The sequence below is a fragment of the Artibeus jamaicensis genome, unplaced genomic scaffold, assembly GCF_021234435.1.
Source record: "Artibeus jamaicensis isolate MK-2021 breed Jamaican fruit bat unplaced genomic scaffold, CSHL_Jam_final contig_781, whole genome shotgun sequence".
Lineage (NCBI taxonomy): Eukaryota > Metazoa > Chordata > Mammalia > Chiroptera > Phyllostomidae > Artibeus > Artibeus jamaicensis.
This window is the reverse complement of record NW_026521968.1, coordinates 5,388,814-5,410,184: the sequence shown is the minus strand read 5'-3', so window position 1 is coordinate 5,410,184 and position 21,371 is coordinate 5,388,814. Positions and strand designations below refer to the sequence as shown.

Below are 21,371 nucleotides of genomic sequence, written 5' to 3'. Positions count from 1 at the left end.
AAGAAGGACAGGGACACTTCATGGGGCTGTAATGAACTGCTGGGCAGTGTGAAAAAATACACAGAGGCAGTGATGGGGAGGGGTGCCCCTGGGTGAAGAGGGGAGTTCATCACACCACCCTGTGGGGCAGAGAAACCAGAGAAGGGAGTTCCCTGGAGTTTTCTCACCCTGAGGAAGAAGGTCCAACACCAAAGTCCCCTCACCTAAAAGACCAGGCTCAAGGAAGAGAGAAGAAGCCTCTGCTTTCTGTCACACAGCTCTGCCTCTGACCTGCTGTGTAGCTTCTCTGATTCTCAGGTTCTGTCTGACTCTTCCATACCAAGAATAGTTGTCCTTACCTTGGTTTCTTCCTCCAGCTGCCTCTTCAGCTCATCCAGCTGCTGTGTAAGGCCCTGCTTGCCTTTGGTTAGCTGTGAAACCAGAGCCTCCTTCTCTTCCACCTGGTGGCTCAGTTCCCCTAAAAAATAAAAGTGGTCCCTGTGTTGGCCCTGCTGCCCCTCCCCGCCACTGTGGCCCTGTGAGACCCCAGCACCCTGCCCATCCTCACCATGCTGGGTCTGCAGTCTTGCCTTCTGCATGTTCAGATCATGGATTAACTGTGTCTGCTGCTCATCCTTGGCTTTGAGTTCATTTAATTGGTCTTCCACAGTCCGGCACATTCTTTCCATGTTATTCTTTATAAAAAAAGAAAACAAGAATGGGAAAGTGGGCTCCTGGTGTCCAGCGTTGAACCGGGCAGTCTGATAGTTTAGTTTCTTATCAGGTAAAATAGAAATAAAGAGCGGACTTCTGGCCAAGATGGAGGCATAGGTAGACACACTGTGGCTCCTCACACAACCAAAAGAAAGACAACAACAATTTAGAGAACAAAAAACAACCAGAACTGACAGAAAATCGAACTGTGTGGAAGTCTGACAACCAAGGAGTTAAAGATGACACATTCATCCAGACTGGTAGTGGGGGCAGAGTTGGGCAGTCAGGGCGGAGAGGACTCCCGGCAACACAGCAGCTGGTGAATCCAGCGAGGTGGCAGATTGTAGAGTGGGGCACGCAAATCTGTAGCTGGCCAGCAAGGCAGCAGCTGGAAGACCTGGCAAGGTGGCAGCTGGTGGAGTGGGCAGTCCCACATTCACGTGCAGATAAACCAGGAGAAACAACTGGGGAGCGAAACAGACCAAGCAACCCAGGGCTTCAGCAAGAGGAAATAAAGTTTCAAAACACTGATTAAAAACACCTGTGGAGGTTGAGGCAGCAGCAGGAGAAATTCCCAGCATGACAGGAGAGTTTGTTGGAGAGACCCACAGGGTCCTAGAACATACATAAGCCTACCCACCCAGGAATCAGCACCAAAAGGGCCCAATTTGCCTGTGGGTACCACAGGAAGTGACTGAAATTTGGCAGAGAGCAGAGCAAGCACCATTGTTCCCTCTCAGACCCCTTCCCCATATACAGCATCACAAAGCAGTGATGTGGGTTACCCTGCCCAGGTCAATACCTAAGGCTCTGCCCCTCATTATGTAACAGGTGCGTAAAGACCAAAAAAAAAAAAAAAAAAGGCCCAAATGAAAAAACAGATCAAAGCTCCAGAAAAAATACAACTAAGCAACAAAGAGATGGACAATCTATCGGACACACAGTTCAAAACACTGGTAATCAATATGCTTACAATATTGGTTGAATTTGGTGGCAAATTAGATGAAAAAATGAAGGCTATACTAAGTGAAATAAAGGAAAATGTACAGGGAACCAACAGTGATGGGAAGTAAACTGGGACTCAAATCAATGGTGTGGACCAGAAGGAGGAAAGAAACATCTAACCAGAAAAGAATGAAAAAACAAGAATTCAAAAAAATTCAGGAGAGGCTTAGAACATCTTTAAACATTCTAACATCTGAATTATAGGGGTGCCAGAGGGAGAAGAGGAACACCAACAAACTGAAAACTAATTTGAACAAATAATGAAAGAGAACTTCCCCAATCTGGCAAAGGAAATAGACTTCCAGGAAGTTTCAGAGAGTCCCAAAGAAGTTGGACCCACAAAGGAACACACCAAGGCACATCATCATTACATTAGCCAAAATTAAAATGAAGGAGAGAATCCTAGAAGCAGCAAGAGATAAGGGGAAAGTCACCTACAAAGGAGTTCTCATAAGACTGTCAGCAGATTTCTCAAAAGAAACCTTACAGGCAAGAAGGGGCTGGAAAGAAGTATTCCAAGTCATGAAAGACAAGGACCCACATCCAAGATTGTTCTATCCAGCAAAGCTTTCATTTAGAATGGTAGGGCAGATAAAGTGCTTCTCAGATAGGATCAAATTCAAGAAGTTCATCATCACCAAGCCCTTATTATATGAAATGTTAAAGGTATTTATCTAAGAAAAAAGATAAAAATATGAACAGTAAAATGACAGCAAATTCAGTTATTAACAACCACACCTAAAACAAAAACGAAAGCAAACTAAACAACCTGAACAGGAACAGAACCACAGAAATGGAGATCACCTGGAGGGTTATCAACAGGAGAGTGGGAGGGGGAGAGAGGGGGAAAAGGCACAGAGAATAAGAAGTATAATTGGTAGGTAGAAAACAGACAGAGGGAGGGTAAAAATAGTATAGAAAATGTAGAAGCCAAAGAACTTATATGTATGACACACGGACATGAATTAAAGGGGGGAATGTGGGTGAGAAAGGGTGTGCAAAGTGGAGGGGAGCGAAGGGGGGGAATGGGACAACTGTAATAGCATAATCAATAAAATATATTAAAAAAGAAATAAAGAGCACATAGAGGTAAGTTTAAAAAATTCGTTTCATATTTGCTTTATTTTTATTTGTGATTACTGTTTTATCTCCAATAGCAGCGATCAGCAGCATTTGGCATATAAGCATTTAATGATTTGTAAACAAGCCTTTGAGAAGATGCCACTCAAAGGAACCCTGGGATCTTCTTATAATATAAGTAATTCTACTGCCATGTATAAAATAATACCTTCTGGTGTGTCTCTTTGCAAGCAATATATTCAGGTGATAGCATTTCATTGACTTATACAAAAAGTCCCCTGTGGCAGAGATGGCGTGTAGAGATCCACCCCCGCAGCACCTAGTTGTCCTGCATTTTTGTGAAGCTTGTTTAAAAACCTTGTTTATTCTGCAGACCTCTCCCCTCCTCCCCGCACCTCGTATAACATAAAATGAATAAATCGATCATTTATTCATCCTTAGACTGCACAGTATGAGATGCCAGCAGAAGAAGCAGGGATATTAGATTCAAAGGAAGACCCCAAGGAGCTTAGGATAGCTTTGAGATGACATATACGTGTGAAATAATTAAATCAGGGGTAGTTGGAAAAGGAATGGAGACTCACAAAGAGAAAAATCAAAGTCAACAACTTAAGTCAACAAATTAAAAAATATAAGGTAATATAAAGTACTTCTTCCACTGGATTTTAAAAGTGAGAACTACAGCAGGAAGTAGTGTTGGAGACAGGGATGATGGTTATAGGAGGTGTGTGGGCGATGCTTGGCTGGGCTTGCTATAGGGGAGAGAGGTGGGGGGAAGAAAAGGTGGGTGGGAGAGAGACAGAGAGAATACATACAGACACATTTCTTAAGGAAAGAGAAAAAAACCAAGGCAGGCACAACAATGACTAAGCTAGAGAGAAAGAGACAAAGGAGTTGCAGTGAGGAAGAGTCAAAAGAATGAATGAGCTGTGTGAACCCAGGTGCTAAAGACAACAAACGGCACTGTGGAGACCACCTTTCTCTGCATCCCTTTCCTCTGCAGACGCTGGAGCAGCCCTCTGTAGGAGGTCCATGGCCCCATGGCAGGGGTTGCCCCTTGTCCTAGCCTAGCAGCAGTTTCACATACAGCTTGGAGCTCCCTGAATGAGGGCAACTCTTGAGTCTAGGAACACAGTTACTCTAGGAGAAAATCTCTTCTTTAAAGCCATACACATAGGCCAGTTTGCCAGGAAGCTGGTGCCATTTATACTTCAGTGCCCTCCTCTGCAGGGGCCCCAGCTTCAGGGAGCTGAGGTCCCAGGTGGGGAGGGGGAGCCACTCAAAAGCAAAAATTTATTCCTGGGTAGGCACTTCTGACAAATGGCCTGACAAGTTTGAGAAAGCAGGGACCTCAGTTTCCAAGGTGCCAGTAATTTGTGACTTATTTTTCTCATTCTGAATAAATATTTACTTACATGCTTAATTTTGTTTTCATAATTTATGTATATTTTCTTAAAAAGCCCTTCCCCGCTTGAGTTTTAAATGCTTCAAATGCCATCAAACCTGGATCCACCCTGGTCTCATATGCACTTTCACATTGGCTATGCTTCCCAGTGTCTAATGTTGTGGACTAAGATGGTGGCCATACTGAGTAAGACCCTTTAATGCAATCCATTCCACAGGGTTAGTTCTAAAAAATGCCAGATGAATTGGAAGCTTTCTGTAAAACTCTGGAAAGATGATGAGGCCCTGAGTCATAGCTGGTCATTGGCTCAAGTTCAACTGACCTGAATTAGTTTGGGGAGTGGGGAGCAGGCAGAGCTGGGAGAGGGATTCAGGTGAGAACGTGCATTGACTGGGGCATTAAATGACACAAGCACACTGGGCCAGTGGATGTGGCAGCCTCACACGTGCCCAGAGCAAAGTCAGGTACCTTGGACTTGGAGATGGTCTCAATGTTGCTGGCCATGTCATCGATCTCCATCTTCAGCTCACTCTTCTCCTTCTCCAGCTTCTGCTTGACCCTCTGCAGGTTGTCTATCTGCTCCCCAAGTTCAGCCACACTGTCTGCATGCTTCTTCCTCAGGGTGGCCGCCGTGGCTTCGTGCTGCAGGGTGGCCTCCTCCAGGTCCCTGCGCATTTTCTGGAACTCGGCCTCCCTCTTCTTGTTCATTTCAATCTGGGCCGAAGTGGCCCCCCCAGCTTCTTCCAGCCGCTCACTGATCTCCTCCAGTTCCCGGGCCAGATCTGAGCGCTGCTTCTCAATCTTGGCTTTGAGTGCGTGTTCTGCTTCAACCTCTTCCTCCAGCTCTTCTGTGCGGGCCTGCAAGGGTCTCTGTGTCACAAGTGCTGTGGGGCAGCAGCCCGCTTGGGGAGGGCTGGAGGGTGGACATCGTAATCAAAAGGATACTCTCTAAGATGACATTCATGAAAAAACTTGGCCACAATCCACGTGGCTCTCAGCAGGGAAGTGGTCCAGTCCTCTGGGACGGAGCCCCACTCTGGGAGGCATCAGCAGCCTGCCCAGGCCCGCCAGGGATGCTCTGCAGGACAAATTGCTGCATGGAAGGAACAAGCTGCAAAGTGATCATCTCAACATGAGAATATTTTCAATGGATATTTTATGTGTATATTTTATATATATTATGTGCATACACACATTTTAATGTTCTTGTTCCTTTATATGCTTATGTGTATCTATAAACATGTACGTGGGTGATATATACAATATAGCACACATATTTGGGGGGCCTTATGTGCACATAAACCCATGGCAAACCATCCTGAGGGAGGCACACCAAGCTGAAACTGGCAGTGACCCTGAGAAGACGGTGAGGCACTGGGCTCAGGGGCAGCGATCAAAACACCCCTATCAATGACATTCAGCCTTACTGGTAACAGGTTAATTATGCCCAAGGAAATCTACATATGTGTTACTTAGAAAGTTAAAATATTAATTTGAAAAATTAAAGGGAAGGGCAGGACATTCTCTCCATCTCTAAGAGGAAGGAGAAGGAAGCAACTACAGAAATGAGGGGACAGGGCAGGGAGGTGCTGGCAGGCCCTTTTGGAGGGAAAGTGGGGTCCCCACTCTCACCTGCAGTTCTTTGATCTTCTTATGTAACTGCAAACTGTGAACTTGTTCGTCCTCAATTTTGGTTTGCAGCTGACTGATTTCAAACTCCTTCCTGCAAGTAGATATTGTACGTAGTTAAAGTAACATGAAATACAAAACTTTGAAAGGGGCATGCTGGCTTTTGTGCTCAAACCAGAGGTTGAAGATGGAATAGCTACTTTTTAAATTTCTCCTCTGCTTGCTGCCTGTCATTCTCTAGATCCATAATGGATTCCTGGGACATTTTCAGGTCTCCTTCCAGCTTCCTCTTCACCCTCTCCAGGTCAGCCCGCAGTTTCCTCTCCTGCTCCAAGCAGCCCTCCAGCTGGGGAGACATGGGTGGGGAGATTGAGACCCTGCAGGGAAATGAGCTTGCCCTTTTCTCCAGAGCCACCACGCACATGCCGGTGGCTTTCGTGGGCTCGTTTCGAGTGTGACTGCATGCCCCCGGCCCCAGGAGGGGGCCAGTTTTCATTCCCTCCTCACTCTCCTCTTTCCTCCCTTCCAGCAAAGGCTACCCCTGGGGCTGTGGAGCCCCCAGAGGCTCTGTGGTGCTTCTTCTGGTCGATTCCCACACGGCCTGTTCCAGGACAGGCCCCTGTGGAAACACGATGCCCATAGGGTCATGCTCTTGCCCAGATAGGAACAGACAGGGCTTCTGGGGTGGACACTGCTCCAGACTGTACACCATCACTCCTCCCCCTACTTGTACCATGCAACTACCGTAGGAGCCTTAGAGTGTGTGTGTATGTGTGTGTGCATGCACATGTCAGCACAGGGGTGGAGAGGTGGAGCACACCTGCTGTGGCCTCAGGAAAATGAAAGACACCTGGTAAAGTTCTAGCTGCAACTGTGAGTGAAACCTGAAGACTCTGAACCCCAAGGACAAAATGTAACATAATGGGGGAAAATGATCATTTCACAGTCAGAAATAGAACCCATTTTTAGCAATGTTAGTACAAACCTGAAGCTTTTGGAAGCTAGAAGACCTAGAAATGGATGCTAGTGAAGCCGATGACGACAATGACATTAGCTAATGATTCACTAACACTCTCTACAGGCTGAGTTTCCATGGAAACCCTCTGAGGTGCAGCTAGTTGCCTCCTGTTTCACAGGTGGGGTTTAAGCGGCTCGCTCAGCGGCCTTCCAGGTGAGATCTCAGCCCAGCGACTTGGATCCTGGGGTCTGAGTGCTCACCCTGCACCATGTAGGCCCTGTCTTTCCTGAGCTCCTGTGAGCAATACACGTTAGTGCCCAACAGTAAAATACACTCACGTCATCTGCTTGCTGCTCTAGCTTGACATTTATTTTGATGAGACCATTGACCTTGTCTTCTTCAACCTGAAGGTCATCCAGTGTTTGCTGATGAGCTTCCTGCAGAGATTTCTTCTCTTTGGTCAATTTAGAAATATTTTCTTCAAGGGCTGTCATTTCTTCAGAGAGATTCTTTACCTAAGAAAATACCAAGTCTAATTGAATGTTCAAACAATTGGACCAGAAGCTTCCAGCAAAGGCTATGATTCTTTTATTAGAGGACATTGTTACTTGTTATCCTTTTATTGAAGGGCACTGTTAAATGCAAATCTGCTGCCTCTGAAGTGTAATCCATCAATCTGTAGTCCCTGGGAATCAAGGGAATCATGTAGTCCACAACATATCCATGGGAATTTGCTTATTAGGTTGGCTGACTGGGGTTTAAAATGAGACAAGAAGGGGAAGGAGAAGCCTGAGGTGCTCTCAAGAAAACTCAGAGCGGGAGTCCTGGGAGTCAGGAAGCCGGCATGGGTGCCCTACACCGACCTCCAAAGTACTCATTTGAACTTTTCCCCATGTACCACATCTTCCAGACGAGAGATGGCTAACTCCTGACCCACAGGCTGAATCTGGCCACAGACATCTTTACTTTAGTTCCTCAAGTGGTTTACAACTTTGCAATAAGTTAGCAATATTGAAAAACTTGAGATTTCACACAAAAGTGGGATTTCTGGGTTCTTACAGAAAGTTGGAAGCTCTGGCAATGCCGGATTCCCATTCCCACCTGGAAACAGCTGGCTGGAGCCGAGTCATGGCTTTACTGATGGACAGGGTAAATGCGCTCCAGTTTGCCACAGTCTTTACCCTTCCCTATAGTCTCTTTCCATTACTCCCAATTGTCTGCCTAGCACTGACTGAGTCATCTCACACCTGGCCAGCCTCATCCCTTGTTCTACCTCATTGGCAACCATTGTGAAATGAGTCATGTATTATGTTCTCCATTTATCTTTGTAAACTATTTACTATTTTTTATGCATGTTATTTCAGTCTACATAATGGCATCATGCTGTGTCTTTCATTTTCTTACTTTTCCTCCTCTCAGCATTAGTTCTTTTCTCCCCATCTTGCTGCTCTCTGTGCAATAGCCTGTCTCTCTGCATGGCTGTGTAGTACTCCCTGGGCTGCACCCTCCAGGTCTCACCTCTCCACTCCCCCTCATGGACCCTGAAACTGCCTCCAGCCCTCCCCCCACAAGCACTGCTGCCACAAACATCCTTGTATAGGTCCCTGTAGCAACTGGAGGGAAAACTCCCTCGTCTATACATGGAGGAGCAAATACACTGGATTGAAGGCTCTGTGGGTTCTTCATTTGACTAATTCCAGATGGCTTTCCTGAAGGCTCATCAGCCTATACTCTACCAATGACCCATGAGGGTCCCTGTACTGCACCCCCTTGCCAATCCTTGCCATTGCCTAGTTTTCTGCCTCCTTCCTCTCCCCTCCCCTCATTATCTGTCTGCCCCCCGCAGGCATTCTTGTTTGCTCTTCCTGCGTCAAGTAGGGTGAAAAGCAAAGATGGAAAGGACTCAAGATCTCCTCCTTTGTGGAGGAAGTATTGGGGCTGGAAGTGTGTGGTACAACCAGGCAGACAGCAGGAGGGTGGAAAATCCTGCAGGGTGGAGAATGAGGCAGAGGACAGAAGTTGGTGTGACGGAACCACCATCTGCTTGCTCCCGCCTTTCACTTCCAGGCAATGCTGCCCACCTGTCTGCTCCTTACAGAGAGGGAGTCAGGGCTGTTCAAGACGCTGGGCACCCCCTGGCTTTGCCCACCTTGTTCTCTGTGGCGTGCTTCTCCTTCTCTACTTTCATCAGGGTCAGCTCCAGGTCATCGATGTCTCTCTTAAGAGAGGAGCATTTATCTTCCAGATTCCTCTTCTTGGCAACCAGTTCAGAATTTATTTCCTCTTCCTCTTCCAATCTCTCATTCAGCTCCTTGACTTTGGCTTCCAGTTGAATTTTGCATTTGATGAGCCCTTCACACCGTTCCTCAGCGTCCAGCAGATTTTCCATTTCCTGAAAGAACCAGAGCATTATGTTCTGATCAGCCTTTTGATCAACCCTAGACAAGAAGGGCTTTCTGCTCCAAAAATCCATGAGTAAGGTCTAAGGAAAGGATCACACACTTACACACACATGCACACATACTCGTGTGCACAAACACACACATATATCATCCACATATTTTTCTTTTAAACTGTTAAGGGCATCATCCACCTAATAAAATCTCACCTAAAATAATTTCAAGCAAAATCATTCATGGAGTTTATGAGGCATCTGCAAGCCTGCCAGTTTTGGACTCACGGCCATCTCTCTCTTCCTACCCCCACCAGCTAAACAGTGACTCATCTCCTCTGTGTGACCACAAGCTAACAAATGTTTTGAGAACATCACTACCTTTCACCTTTTAACAGAAAAGTGCAGCCTATGTCTCCTTAGCCTTGCCTCCTTGAGCCACAGAACAGAAAGTTCAAAGTAGACAGGAATAAGTGATGAAATACAAACATGCCCCAGAATACTCTGTAATGAGTCTCTAGGACTGACTAATATTAGTTCTTAAACTGCATTGGGCTATAGCTTCTCACACATGAGTATTGTAAGGACTGGATGCACCTTTCAAGGTCATAAATGAAAAGAGACCGGCAAGAATAAGTGTCTGTGTTTATAGAACATGTGCTAGGCATTTTACCTGTATGGACTCATCCAATCCTCCCAACAACCTTATGAGGTGGGTATATTTACTATGCCCATTTGACAGATAAGAAAACTGAGGCACAAAGAGGATGAGTATCTTTCCCAAGCTCACACAGCTATCAAATGGAGCACCTTGGGTCTAAACCCAGCAGCCTGTTTCTAAAACTTTTCCTCTCGCCCGCTATGCTTGGGATAGCCCTTCTAGTAACCACACTACACTGACTGGGAAAGTGGAAGGGGAGGAGAAAATGCTTTTCACATAAGGCAAAAGGTAAATGTATTTGGAAGTTTTAAAAAGGGCAAATGATGCTCTGTCTGGTGTGGCTCAGTGGATTGGGTGTGAGCCTGTGAACCAAAGGGTCACTGGTTCAATTCCCAGTCGGAGCACATGCCTGGGTTGTGGGCCAGGTCCCTGGTAGGAGGCATGTAAGAGGCAACCACACATGGATGTTTCCCTCCCTTCTTTTCCCTCTCTCTAAAAATGAATTAAAAATCTTTTTTAAAAGGGTAAATAATAAATGCTTTAACTTTGTGAAGTGATACAATTACATAGAGTAGTATGCCCTGTATATGTGGCTTTGTTTCCCTTATTTCTCTGATAAAATGTATATCTTTAAAGCATGTTTGGCTATAACTATGGTATTGAAAATTCCTATATCCACTCTGAATTATTTAATTATTGTTTTATTTTTACTTACAAAAATTAAAAATGATTGGTACACTCCTGGAAGCTTTTATTATGAGACGTACCGACAGCAAACTAAGTCTAACGCTGCCTTGAAAGGTGGGGAGAAGTCAGGGTGAGCAGAATTCACGGTGTAGACCTGTTTTCCAGTCTTCTCTGCTTCGTTGGAGTCAGAGCCAGGCTCTCCTTTTACTGGCATGTGGTGCTGCTATACTCTACGTGAGCACTAGGTGGCACTGATGTCCCTTGAATAGAAACCTCGCTGGAGCCTCCAGGTTGCTCCTCCTTTTCAATTCTTAAGAAGAGGGTACTTACAGACTGGACCTGCAATTGGAGGTCATTCTTTTCCTGCAGCAGGGACACCATCTTCTCCTCCAGCTCCTTCCGGCGAGCCTCAGACCTGGCCAGTTCTTCCTTGGCCTTCTCGAAGTCTTCCTTCATGGTGGCTATCTCCCTCTCTGCCTCCGCACTCTTCAGCAGGGGCTTGATCTTGAAGAACAGGTTCATCCAGGGCCAGTGCTTAACATTCATGAATGAGCGGATGTTGTACTGGATGCAGAAGATGGACTCCCTGTACATCCGTTACGGTCGGCATGAATGAACCACAGCCAGATCTTGTCTCCCTCCCACACAGCCTGTGGGGCCCGGGGCCTGCACCATTCCCCTAGGTGGGAAGGAGCCACAGCCAAGCTGTGTGAATACTATGGACTTCAGAATAGGTTCTGCAAAGGTGGTGGGGGGGGGGGGCGGGCAGAGGAAACAGCATGGTAAAAGTTGGGAAGAGAGAGAGGGCACAGGCCTTGTGTGGATCGCCCATTCACCAGTTTATACCTCCCTACCCCATGGAAAGTACTCTGCTTGAGCATGCCAGTGCCCCCTAATTACCAGTGCCAGGGGCATGTTTTATTCCTGTTTTATTGGGTGCTTCTCCCACATTTGAGATGTTAACGCTCACCTTTTTGAAACCCCCGTCTCCCTTTGATGTCATGATAAAACAGGTCCCCTGTTTCACAGTATTTTGCTGTATGGGCTCCCCCTCTATGTGTAAGTGGTGGTGTACACCCAGGAGCTGCCTCAGTCGCTGGGTCTCCCGGACTCCTGCTGTCACTGAATTCACCTATTTTCCTAATTTCAACTGTTGCCTCCATCTCAGTGGCACCAACTCTGTCGCCTATTCACCATCTTCCGACTTCCTTCCATATCACACAGCTCCTGTGTAACTGAGAACTTACTTTCCTCTGCTGACTTCCTCTTCGGGATATCTCAAATTTCTGCACCGGCTTCCATTCACTTCACCAAGCTCTTTGCCTGGGAGATGTTCTTGACTAATACATTTGGTGGCCCATATGGCAACGACAATGTCAGAGCTATACAGGGTATTGGAGCATCTGGGAGAATGGACTTCCACCCAAATGCCCACGCCGAACCAGCCACCAGTGCTGTTATTCCCTCTACTGAAATATGGGAGGAATAAGACTCTTCTATATTCCTTCAACCCATCCTCTCCTCTCTTACCTACTGACTATTTCCTAAGTCAGGGCCTTGTCATTTATTATTTGGACTTCTGCCACAGCCTGGTCTTGGCCTCTCTTGTCCTGTCAGTTCTACTCTCCTGATAGCTGCCAGAGTGACCTCTCTGAACTGCAAATCAGAACCTCTCACTTGTCTCCTTACACACCTTTCAAAGTTCCCCATAGACCAGATGATCCGATATGGACTCACTCACTTTGCTTCAAATATTGTGACCTGCTTGTCGGTCTCCCTCTCAGGCCATACTCTCTCAAGCCTGGCAAAACTTCTTTCAGAAAGTTCTTTCCTCTTATTGACCCTTTCATGCCAACCGCAACCCTCAGCAAGGCTGGAGACTGATTCTCAACAGTCCCCCATTGTCCTGAATGTAACTCTGACATTGTATGGATCACGGGCATTGACATTAGCCATGCACGTGAGTGCTTCCCACTGGCCACGAACCCATGGAGGGCAGGGCTCCTTTCCATAGCCCCAGGACCAAGCAGAGACCCCAGCACGGAATTCCTGCTCAGGAAATGTTGGTTAAGTGGATGAACAAGTACGTTACTATCCCGAGACTAAAAGTGGAAGTGGTAATCAGTGCCCAAGCAGAAAGGCAGGGTAAGGTGGCAGGAGGGGGCGGTCTACGTCACCTCCTCTCCATCATCTTCTTGAACTCCACCCGCATCAGATACCCTCGGCACAGGGCCTGTGTGCGCGTCATCAGGGTCACCAGCTTCTCATCCCTCATCTCCTCCAACAGTCCCAGGAGCCCAGCTTTGAAAAATACCTGTATTAAAGGAGAGACAGCCTTGCTCTGTTTCAGCAGGTGGTCAGCTTGTCTCTGTTCAACTGCAGCCCTCGACTTTTAAGCCCTTGATAGGAACTGGCAGCCACCTGACTCTCAGGACTCAATGCTCAGCAGCTCTGGGGTCCTCAGCAGCTCCTCCTGTGTCTTGTTCCCAAGCACCTTCCAGGCCCCACCAATCCACATGGACAGATTCTGACAGAGCTCACATATAGGGAGCAAGAGTAAGTCTGGAAAGTGACCTCAGAGCTCAGTTGTTCCCAGATTAGGAGAGATTCAGACTTCCACCTGCCCGTCCTCCTTTTTCTCTGCCCATCCGGGAAGGCTGGTCCCACCTCAGGCCCATCCACTCACTGCCCACAGAGGCAGGGCTTCCTTGGCCCCCACAACGTTCCAAGGAAGCAGGGTTCTCTTGGGGGCAGCAGGCTCTTCCCTGGTGGGGTGGATGCTTCTGGTCCTGGTCCGTCTCTTTCTAACACGTGGAGTGTTGGGGTCAGGCCAGGATTAGAAGCCAGCCTTTGCTACTCACTATCCATGTGACTGTGAGTAAGTTTTTTACTTCCTGGGAAGCTACACTTTCTCACCCTCCCAACGATGCTGTGAGGTTTGCATCACCATCAGGTTATTGAGGATTCATAAGATGTGTACAGAAGATGTGTCCCAGACTCTATGCACATGTGCTCAATAAGTAGCCCTTTTTATGGGTTATAACAATTCTTTTCAAGTGCTCACTGTCCCTGGGATTCTTTCTGTGTTCTCCTCTCTCTGGGGCTCCTTGATCACCTTTAGTGTCTACTCTGCTGCCTTCAGGACGTCAAGCTCCCATTGCTTTCTTCTATGGCTGGTGGGGCTCCGGCTGCCCATTAAGCCTCTAGAGTCTTAAAAACCAACATAGAGACAGGGCCCTCTGCACCCAGTCACAGGGCTCCCTCCACCTGGGCTATAGACCAAGGGGTAGTCAGATTGACTAGATGGGGAAGGAGACCCCTTTCTTCCACTCAGCTAACAAGCAGCCCTGGGCTGTGGTAACACAGGGTGGGTAGGGGGTACATGGAGGAGTGGGTGTCCCAGCTCCACCTGTTCTCACCTTGGTGTGACCAAACCTGAACTGCTCCCGGTCCACGTCGATAGAGTTCAGAAGCTTCTCAGAAGCATTTTTACTATCGATAAACTGCCCTTCTGGGATGGCGCTAGCATTGAGGATCCGGTACCTGAGGAGGGAGGACAGCAGGTCGGTTCCAGCGCTGCTGGCAGGGGCAGCCAATCAGTGAGGCCTCAGAGGAGAACTGTATCTGCTTCTCACTGCCTAGCCCAGCATCCTTGGTGCCCGGCAAGGGCCCTGGCCAGCAAGGTCTGGGTAAGGCTGGAACGAGAGGAGGTGGTCCATCGTGCCTGGGATGGGGGTGGGAGGCTGAAGGCAGATTGCAGAGATCCACTGTGCCACGGGTGACAAGAGTCTGCCGGCTGTTGGCTGAGGCAACACCTGGCCCTCGAGGGAGCCCTGCCCTGCGAGGGTGTCAGGCCTCACACCCACTTAGGCCCCCGAAGCAGCCTGGAAGTGTGGGCTAGGGTGGTGGTTTCAGCAAAGGGATGAAATTCCCTGACTGGACTCACACCTTAAGAAAGGCCCCATACCTGAGAACAGGCCTTCTAGAACCTTCTCTTTTTCCAGCCTTAGGAGGAAATGGAATATTGCACAGCTGGTCTGGCAGAAGGGGACTCTAGGGATGATTCTAGACAAGCAGGCTGTGGCGAGAGAGAGAAACAACAGGAGGGAACCCTGCATGGCGGGAATTTTGCTTTCAGGGAAAATGTTTTTGTTTTGTTTTGTTTTATTTTAAAGCTTTTATTTACTTACTCTTAGAGAGAGAAGAGAAAGAGAGAGAGAGAGAGAAATATTAATGCGAGAAGGAAACATCAATAGGTTGCCTCCAGTATGCACCCCAAGCAGGGACCAAACCCGCAACACAGGCATGCGCCCTGACCGAGAATTGAACCAGCCACCTTTTGCTTTGCAGAATAGCACCCAACCAACGGAGCCATACTAGTCATGGCTTTCCCACTGCCTTAACAGAACCTGAAATCAACTGTGCCCGGCAGACCTCTGGAAGGTCCTTCTTCCTCCACTCTGGATGCTGCCTGGACTTGTGGGCCCAGATGGTAGCTGAAAGGAATTGGTCTAGAGTAGTGGGTCTCAGTGGTGGTACGGTGGCATTTTGTCTCCCCAGGGGACATTTAACAATGTCTGGAGACATTTTTGATTTTCACAGGTTTTGGGTTTGCTACTGGCATCTGTGGATAGAGACCAGGGATGTTGCCCAAATCCTACAATGCATAAGCAGCCCTGCAATAGAGGATTATCTAGCAAAACTTTGATCTAGAGTCTCAGTCAGGCTACATAGTCTGGGGCCACTTTGGGCCAGCCTGGCATTCACACTGGGCAGAGGATCACCCCTCCATCCCAGCCCAAGATGAAGCCCGTGGGCACCCTGGGGTGAGCCCACCACACACCCAGCCCAAGGAGCACTTCTGGGGAAGTCCAAGGGTGCACTCAAAAGACAGATGCAAAGATGAGACAACCTACCGCTGTTTGAAGTCAGCATAAAGGATGCGGCTGGGGAACCCTTTCCTACAGATCCGGATGCCCTCAAGGACCCCGTTGCAGCGCAGCTGGTGCATGACCAAGTGGTGGTCCATCACTCCTGGGGAGAGAGCATCCCGGAAGCAAGTCAATGGCTTTCTCATTGCTTTCTTTGATGGTCTGGGCACCATGAGGTACTCTGACACACCTAGACTTGAGTGGAAAGGGTTTGTGCTAGCTGTAGGGTTGGCAGTGGCTAGAGCCTGCCTTCAGTCTCCGTAGACATAATCCCAACCTCTTGGGTAGACTCCATCATCCCACCACCATGGAAGTGAGAGCTAAATACCAAATACTGGTTTTTACTATGGTCACAGTCCTTGGCTCTATAGCTGGGCTCCAAGGGAGGGCAGAGTGAGTGTGGAGCACCCTTTGGGCTTCCAATCAGATAAGTTGAGATGCCCTTCTGCCTCTACTTGAGGACAGGGATGTCAAATTTGCAGGCTGTGCCTTAAGTGGGAGAAGAGAAACAGGGAGAACAAGGATGGCTGTGGAAGGGGGTGTGGGAGATTGAATGCAGGGCAGTCATCTGTGGACCACTGAGCACCTGCTCTTGAAGACAAGGGGAGAGCAGCAAGGCAGAGGTGCAAGAAGAGGAGCCAGGGGGACAAGACCCTGTGGGGAAGTAACATGGTCGCTCTTGGTAACCAGCCTGGGTCAGGTACAAATCAAACAGGGACCCAGAGAATTCTGTCTTGGGCTCAGTCATGTTAGGGCTCAGAGGAGAGGTACTATGGCTACATAATGGCTTTTTAGTGTGAGTGCCTTACGTTTCTTGGGAGGGGCTAAATCTGGTTTTGACTTAACCTTATGGAAACTTTTAGAATGCTCACAAGTTCTCCTGGCTGCTGTGAGGAGAGATGATTATACATTTATACAAATTTTGAGATTCTGTTGGAGCTGCACTATTGTCCGATCCAGAAGTACTGGGCCACAAGTGGCTATTTAAATTGAGATCCATTCAGATGAAAGATGTCATGTAACTAGTGGCTATCTCACTGGACAGCTCAGATATAGAACATCTCCATCATTCCTGCAAGTTCTAGTGAATAGTGATTCTCTAGAGGAAGAAGTGGGTAAGAGCAGGGAGAAAACGTATCAGAAATTCAGAAACTCTCTGATATGAAAGAACCTTAGGAGTCATCTAACCCAAGTCCCAGCCCCATTATTTCTCAAATGAGAATTCTGAGGAGTTCAGATCCCCGCTGGACTATTTACTAGCCACGGGAACTTGTATGTTTCATGCCACAATGTCCTCATTTGTAAAATAGGGATAATTACAGTATCCACTTCCGCAGGCTGTTGTGAGGATTGCATTCATGAGTGGAGATCTTCAAGTGGCCCCTGATGCACATTAAGGGGTGCATTAGACACTTGCTACTTGTCTCTGTGGTGCCCGAGGCTGGGTTAAAGACATGGCGAGGTCGCCACCGGCATGAGAGCCGAGCGCGGACAACTGACACTTTCAGAGACAGAAGAAACCTTAGACTATCATTTTATAACAGGGAGACCAGAGTGCCATTTGGCTTGCCAAATGTGTCCACTCAGGGGTGATTCCGAGTTCCCACAAAGCCATTCTGTAAGATGGAGGGGTGTGAGGGAGGCTGAGCACGAAGAGGTGAACTGCCTTCCAGGGTCATTGCAGAGCTGAGCCTGGACTCCTGTCCCTCCTGGGCCCCTCCTGGGCCCCTCCTGTGGGTGCAGGCTCAGAATTCTTTCCCTTTGTCCCTCTCCACCCAGGCTGAGACAGTTCACAGAAGGCACATAAGAAAAATCCTCCTTTGCCTTTGTACCAACATGCACAACTTCTACTAAGTTCCCCAGGCGACTGCTTCATGTTTCTTATGTTATATTTGCTGCAGGTGCAGGACTTTCTTCCTCTTTATTTTCCCTTTATTTACCACTTCCATCCCACTTCTTCCTCCAGCCATTTTGGCTTTCACAGGTGGTTGTACCCATCCTGTCTTTTATTCTCTGTATTCTATGATGCTTTGACACCTTGGGGCTTGCTGGCCCAGGACAGACTGCCCTTCTCAGAGCTGGCTCTTTCTTAGAGATAGAGATTCCTCCCCTGTGGACACACAATTCACATGCAACCCATCCAATCCAGAGCCCATCATCCCCAGCTGCTACCTGTGTCGTCAGGCTGTCCCACTCAGGGTCAATATTTGCAAGCCCTGATCCCCCTGGGGCAGGGCCAGGTGCTAGGCCAGTGAGCACAGCTTCTACCACCTAGAGCCCCTAGGAATTATTCAAACTAGCCAATCCTGAACCTGCTCCCCCTGCCTTGCCCATTCCTTCCCATGGAAACTACAAGGAAGGCTCTTGTCCATGGTTCTGCCCACTCCCCTTGCCTCCTGACTGACGTCAGAGGTCCCCCAAGTGGCCCTGCATGGTGAGGGGCTTCTTTTCCTTTTGGGCACTGTAGCTATCTTTTCAATGGCAGCCATCTGCTGATCTGTTGGCCTGATGATACTGGAATAATAATAAAAGCTACATTTTGAGGCAGCAGCAGGCCAACCATTGGCCAGTCAACAGCACACATTTAGCAGGATCCAGGCTCTTAGCAGAGGAGAATGGGAGACCTGGGGACTGGAACCCTATCCTGAAGGGCTTGTGTTCCAGCTGTGCCAGTGAACCCTGGAGGACAGCTGGAGGACAGCTACAGAGCACCAAATGTGACTAGGGCTTTGATTGCAGCCCCAGCTCTGGGCACCCTGGGGCGAGGCATTGAAGCTGCCTAGTCTCGATTCCCTCTTCTAGAAAATGAGCAGCCCCACCAACTGCCCTCCAAAGGGCCACTCATGCTCCCGAGTCTATTCCCAGAAACTGGAAAGAAAACGGAGAGTGCAAGAGCAGAGGAGATGCAAAGTAGGGAGGGAGGGACAGAGAGTTCACCAAAATTTACCTTCTAAAAGAAGGAGTGAACCAATGGATTACCAAAACCTCTGGGGCCCCGGAGGCACGGTGTGAACCTACAGGGGTCCAGCCCATCCTCCTGTCACCTGGCACTTGCAGGCCACGTGCCATATACAAGAGTCATGCCACATGTGTGTTCGACTTGTACAAATACTTGTTCTACGACAACAGTGGAGACTGATTTTCCTTATGACAGAACACCCCATCCAAGCCAAGCATTTCATCTGGCACTTAACCAAAGGAAGGGCTCTGTTCCCGCCCTGGAGGGGACCTGGCTGGGCTGGGCTCCCAGGACGGGCGCGCCTGCCCCAGACACGAAGCGTCAAGACAGCGCCATGTGTTTTGCCTTTAGCTTAGACTTAGAATCAACTTTCATGGAAAATAAACTCCACTAAATACAGTGAACCAGGTATTTGGGGCCTTAAAGTTTCTGTTTTAAGTGATAGTAATGATAACAATTCCTATATTATTATTATACATAATATAATTATTGTAATTATAATTACTCATAATTTGATTATAATGATAATAATAATGTTAATAATCAACAGCCAACATTTATGGAATGTTCACATACAGCCTTGTTTTAAATACTTGACTTGTATTCAATCATTTAATCTACAAAAACCTACCTCTATAGCAGGTTAGATGCATGAATGTTTACAAAGTGAGTATACATTTTATAAGTACTCATTTAATAAATAAGTGAATGAGTAACTAACTAAACAAATGAAGGAAGGAATGAACACAGATTTTCTGCTTGCTTATAGAGCAGAAAGTTAAAGTCTTTTGCTCAGAGTCCCAAGGGCAGTAGTAGGTGGAGCTGGGATTTCTCTCCTCCACCCTTTAGTTCCTCCATTCACCTGTAAGGTTGCCGAAGGAGGCATTCTCTTGGGGGCCTGCAACCCACCTCTGAGTTAGACGGCCTGACTGGGGAGTGAGCGGCTCTGTAGCTCTGTGTGACAGTTTTTGGGTTTTTTTGTTCTTTGTGACAAATGACCCCAAAACACAGCTATATGGTAAGAGTAGTTATGAATTCAGGGTGGGGTGGTGGCTAAAGGTCTACTGTACTGCACAGCGTTCCATATGCCTGTGGTCTCACCCCTCAGTTTTCTCATCTGCAAAGTGAGGTTGTTATACTTGTCTCACAGAGAACTGTTGTCAGCAGTACAGACAATAGAATAGAGTGACTGACATGCAGTCTAAGCTTGGAAAACAGTTGCTACTGATGCTGTTTTTACTGTGGAATACCTAAGATGATTATTTGCCAGTTCTAGTAGTTCTTCATGTTGGGGGAATGGGAAACAGAGCCCTTTAAGAACTGTATGAAAGTGATGGATTTAATGTGTCCGTGAATGTATACACAATACTTTGGCTATGATCTCATAGGTGTGCCACATCAGCCATGCAAGATGCCCATTTGAATTTGAATTTCACATAAGCAGCAAATAATTTTTTAGTATAAGTATATTCCCAAATATTGCAGAAGTCATACTTACACTAACACATTTTTCATTATCTGAATTCGAGTTTAGTGGGTTGCCTGGTATTTTTATTGTGCCACCTGGCAGCTCTGCTCCATAGGCTGCCTAGTGAGCAGATGGAGACCAGGCAGCTTTCCTCAGGGAGACACACATGTGTGTGAACACGCACACACACACATACACACACACACACACACAGAGGAATGCATGTGCATGCACACACACAGAATTTTGCACGTTTCAGGAGTTCTGTTCAGATACATTCCCTACTCACCGGGAGTCTTGGTTTCATTGGGAATCAGACATCGCACAAAGTGAGGATGAGTGCTCCTCAGGTTGGTCATCAATTTGTTTAAATTTTCCTGGGACACAAACCAGAACAAGCACATTTACCTTAGCAAAGGTTCTTTCACTGGGCAAAAAAAGACAATCAAAGGTGGAAGGTGTCAAAACACACACCCTGAACACCGCCGACACGGTCTGGAAGGAGGAGCCCTTCTTCTTCCCACCTTTCTTGCTGCTGCTGGAGTCACCTGAAGACAGATACAGGCTGTGTCAGAGGCAGCTCGGAGGACATCGCTTCTTGCAACCCTGGAAGTCTTGGTTTTCTTTCTTTTTCCTTGTTATTGTATTGTTTATGCTATTACAATTGTCACTACTTTTTCCCCATTTGCCCCCATCCACCCATCCCCACCCCATCAGGCAATCCATATCCCTTGTCCATGACCATGGCTCATGCAAATATGTTCTTTGGCTGAGGGTTTTTATTTGTTTTGTTTCTTAATGTGCCTTAGAACTACTTAGATTTGGGAGTACACTTAGATTTGGGTGATAGAGATCACTGAGGGAATGGGGTAGGGTGGGATGGAGGTGGCGTTTAACTGGGAGAATAAATTAAATTCTAGTATCCAAGGAAAATCTTTTCCTTTAGAAATTAGATGTGAAGTTCAAGCAAGTATTTGGCAAGACTGAGACATTCTTCTTGATGAGAAAGTAAATGAGAATAATACAACTGAAAATTCTTAAGAATAGCCCACAAGTCATTTCTTTTTCTTTTCTAACAAAAAGTCAACTTAATTTGGAGTCAGTGACATTGGGTCTGTTTCTTCTGACCATCTCAGTGTTAGATTTAGTCTGACACATAATCAACATTTGGTCCTGTGGGAAATGTTATGCCTTAGTTTCCCCCATAAAATTCTCTTTTCCCCAGAGGCCACCAGGACTACAAGTTTGGGAAAAGGGAAGAGAGGCAGAAAAGCCATTTCTGCAGATCCACACACACACAGGGCCTTGTAGTTAGAGTCCTGGGGTTATCTCTAAGTGAGGTTACAGAGAACCCTGATTAGGTTAAAAGAAAATGGTGTTAATGGTTTAAACTTGTGTCCATTGTTTATATCCCACTGGTCAACGTACAGTAAACATCGATTTTTAAAAATGGCCTAATTATAGAATGAATTATTATATTGCATACATCTTCCAAATAAAAAC

The 21,371-nt window shown here is 47.2% G+C and overlaps 1 protein-coding gene across 1 annotated transcript in view; it reads right to left on the bottom strand.

Moving 5' to 3' along the window:
* The window catches only part of LOC119056596 (myosin-13), a 60,299-nt gene that overhangs the window by 15,788 nt on the left and 23,140 nt on the right, over positions 1-21,371 (bottom strand). The window contains exons 16-28 of the mRNA XM_053672720.1: positions 20,343-20,416; positions 20,158-20,245; positions 15,427-15,544; positions 13,930-14,053; positions 12,688-12,824; positions 10,841-11,096; positions 8,920-9,162; positions 7,109-7,285; positions 6,013-6,158; positions 5,816-5,906; positions 4,652-5,041; positions 548-674; positions 339-457 (exon numbers count right to left, since the gene is read on the bottom strand). Coding sequence (XP_053528695.1) covers positions 339-457; positions 548-674; positions 4,652-5,041; positions 5,816-5,906; positions 6,013-6,158; positions 7,109-7,285; positions 8,920-9,162; positions 10,841-11,096; positions 12,688-12,824; positions 13,930-14,053; positions 15,427-15,544; positions 20,158-20,245; positions 20,343-20,416 — 2,090 coding nt within the window. The remainder of the gene's footprint in view (positions 1-338; positions 458-547; positions 675-4,651; positions 5,042-5,815; positions 5,907-6,012; positions 6,159-7,108; positions 7,286-8,919; positions 9,163-10,840; positions 11,097-12,687; positions 12,825-13,929; positions 14,054-15,426; positions 15,545-20,157; positions 20,246-20,342; positions 20,417-21,371) is intronic.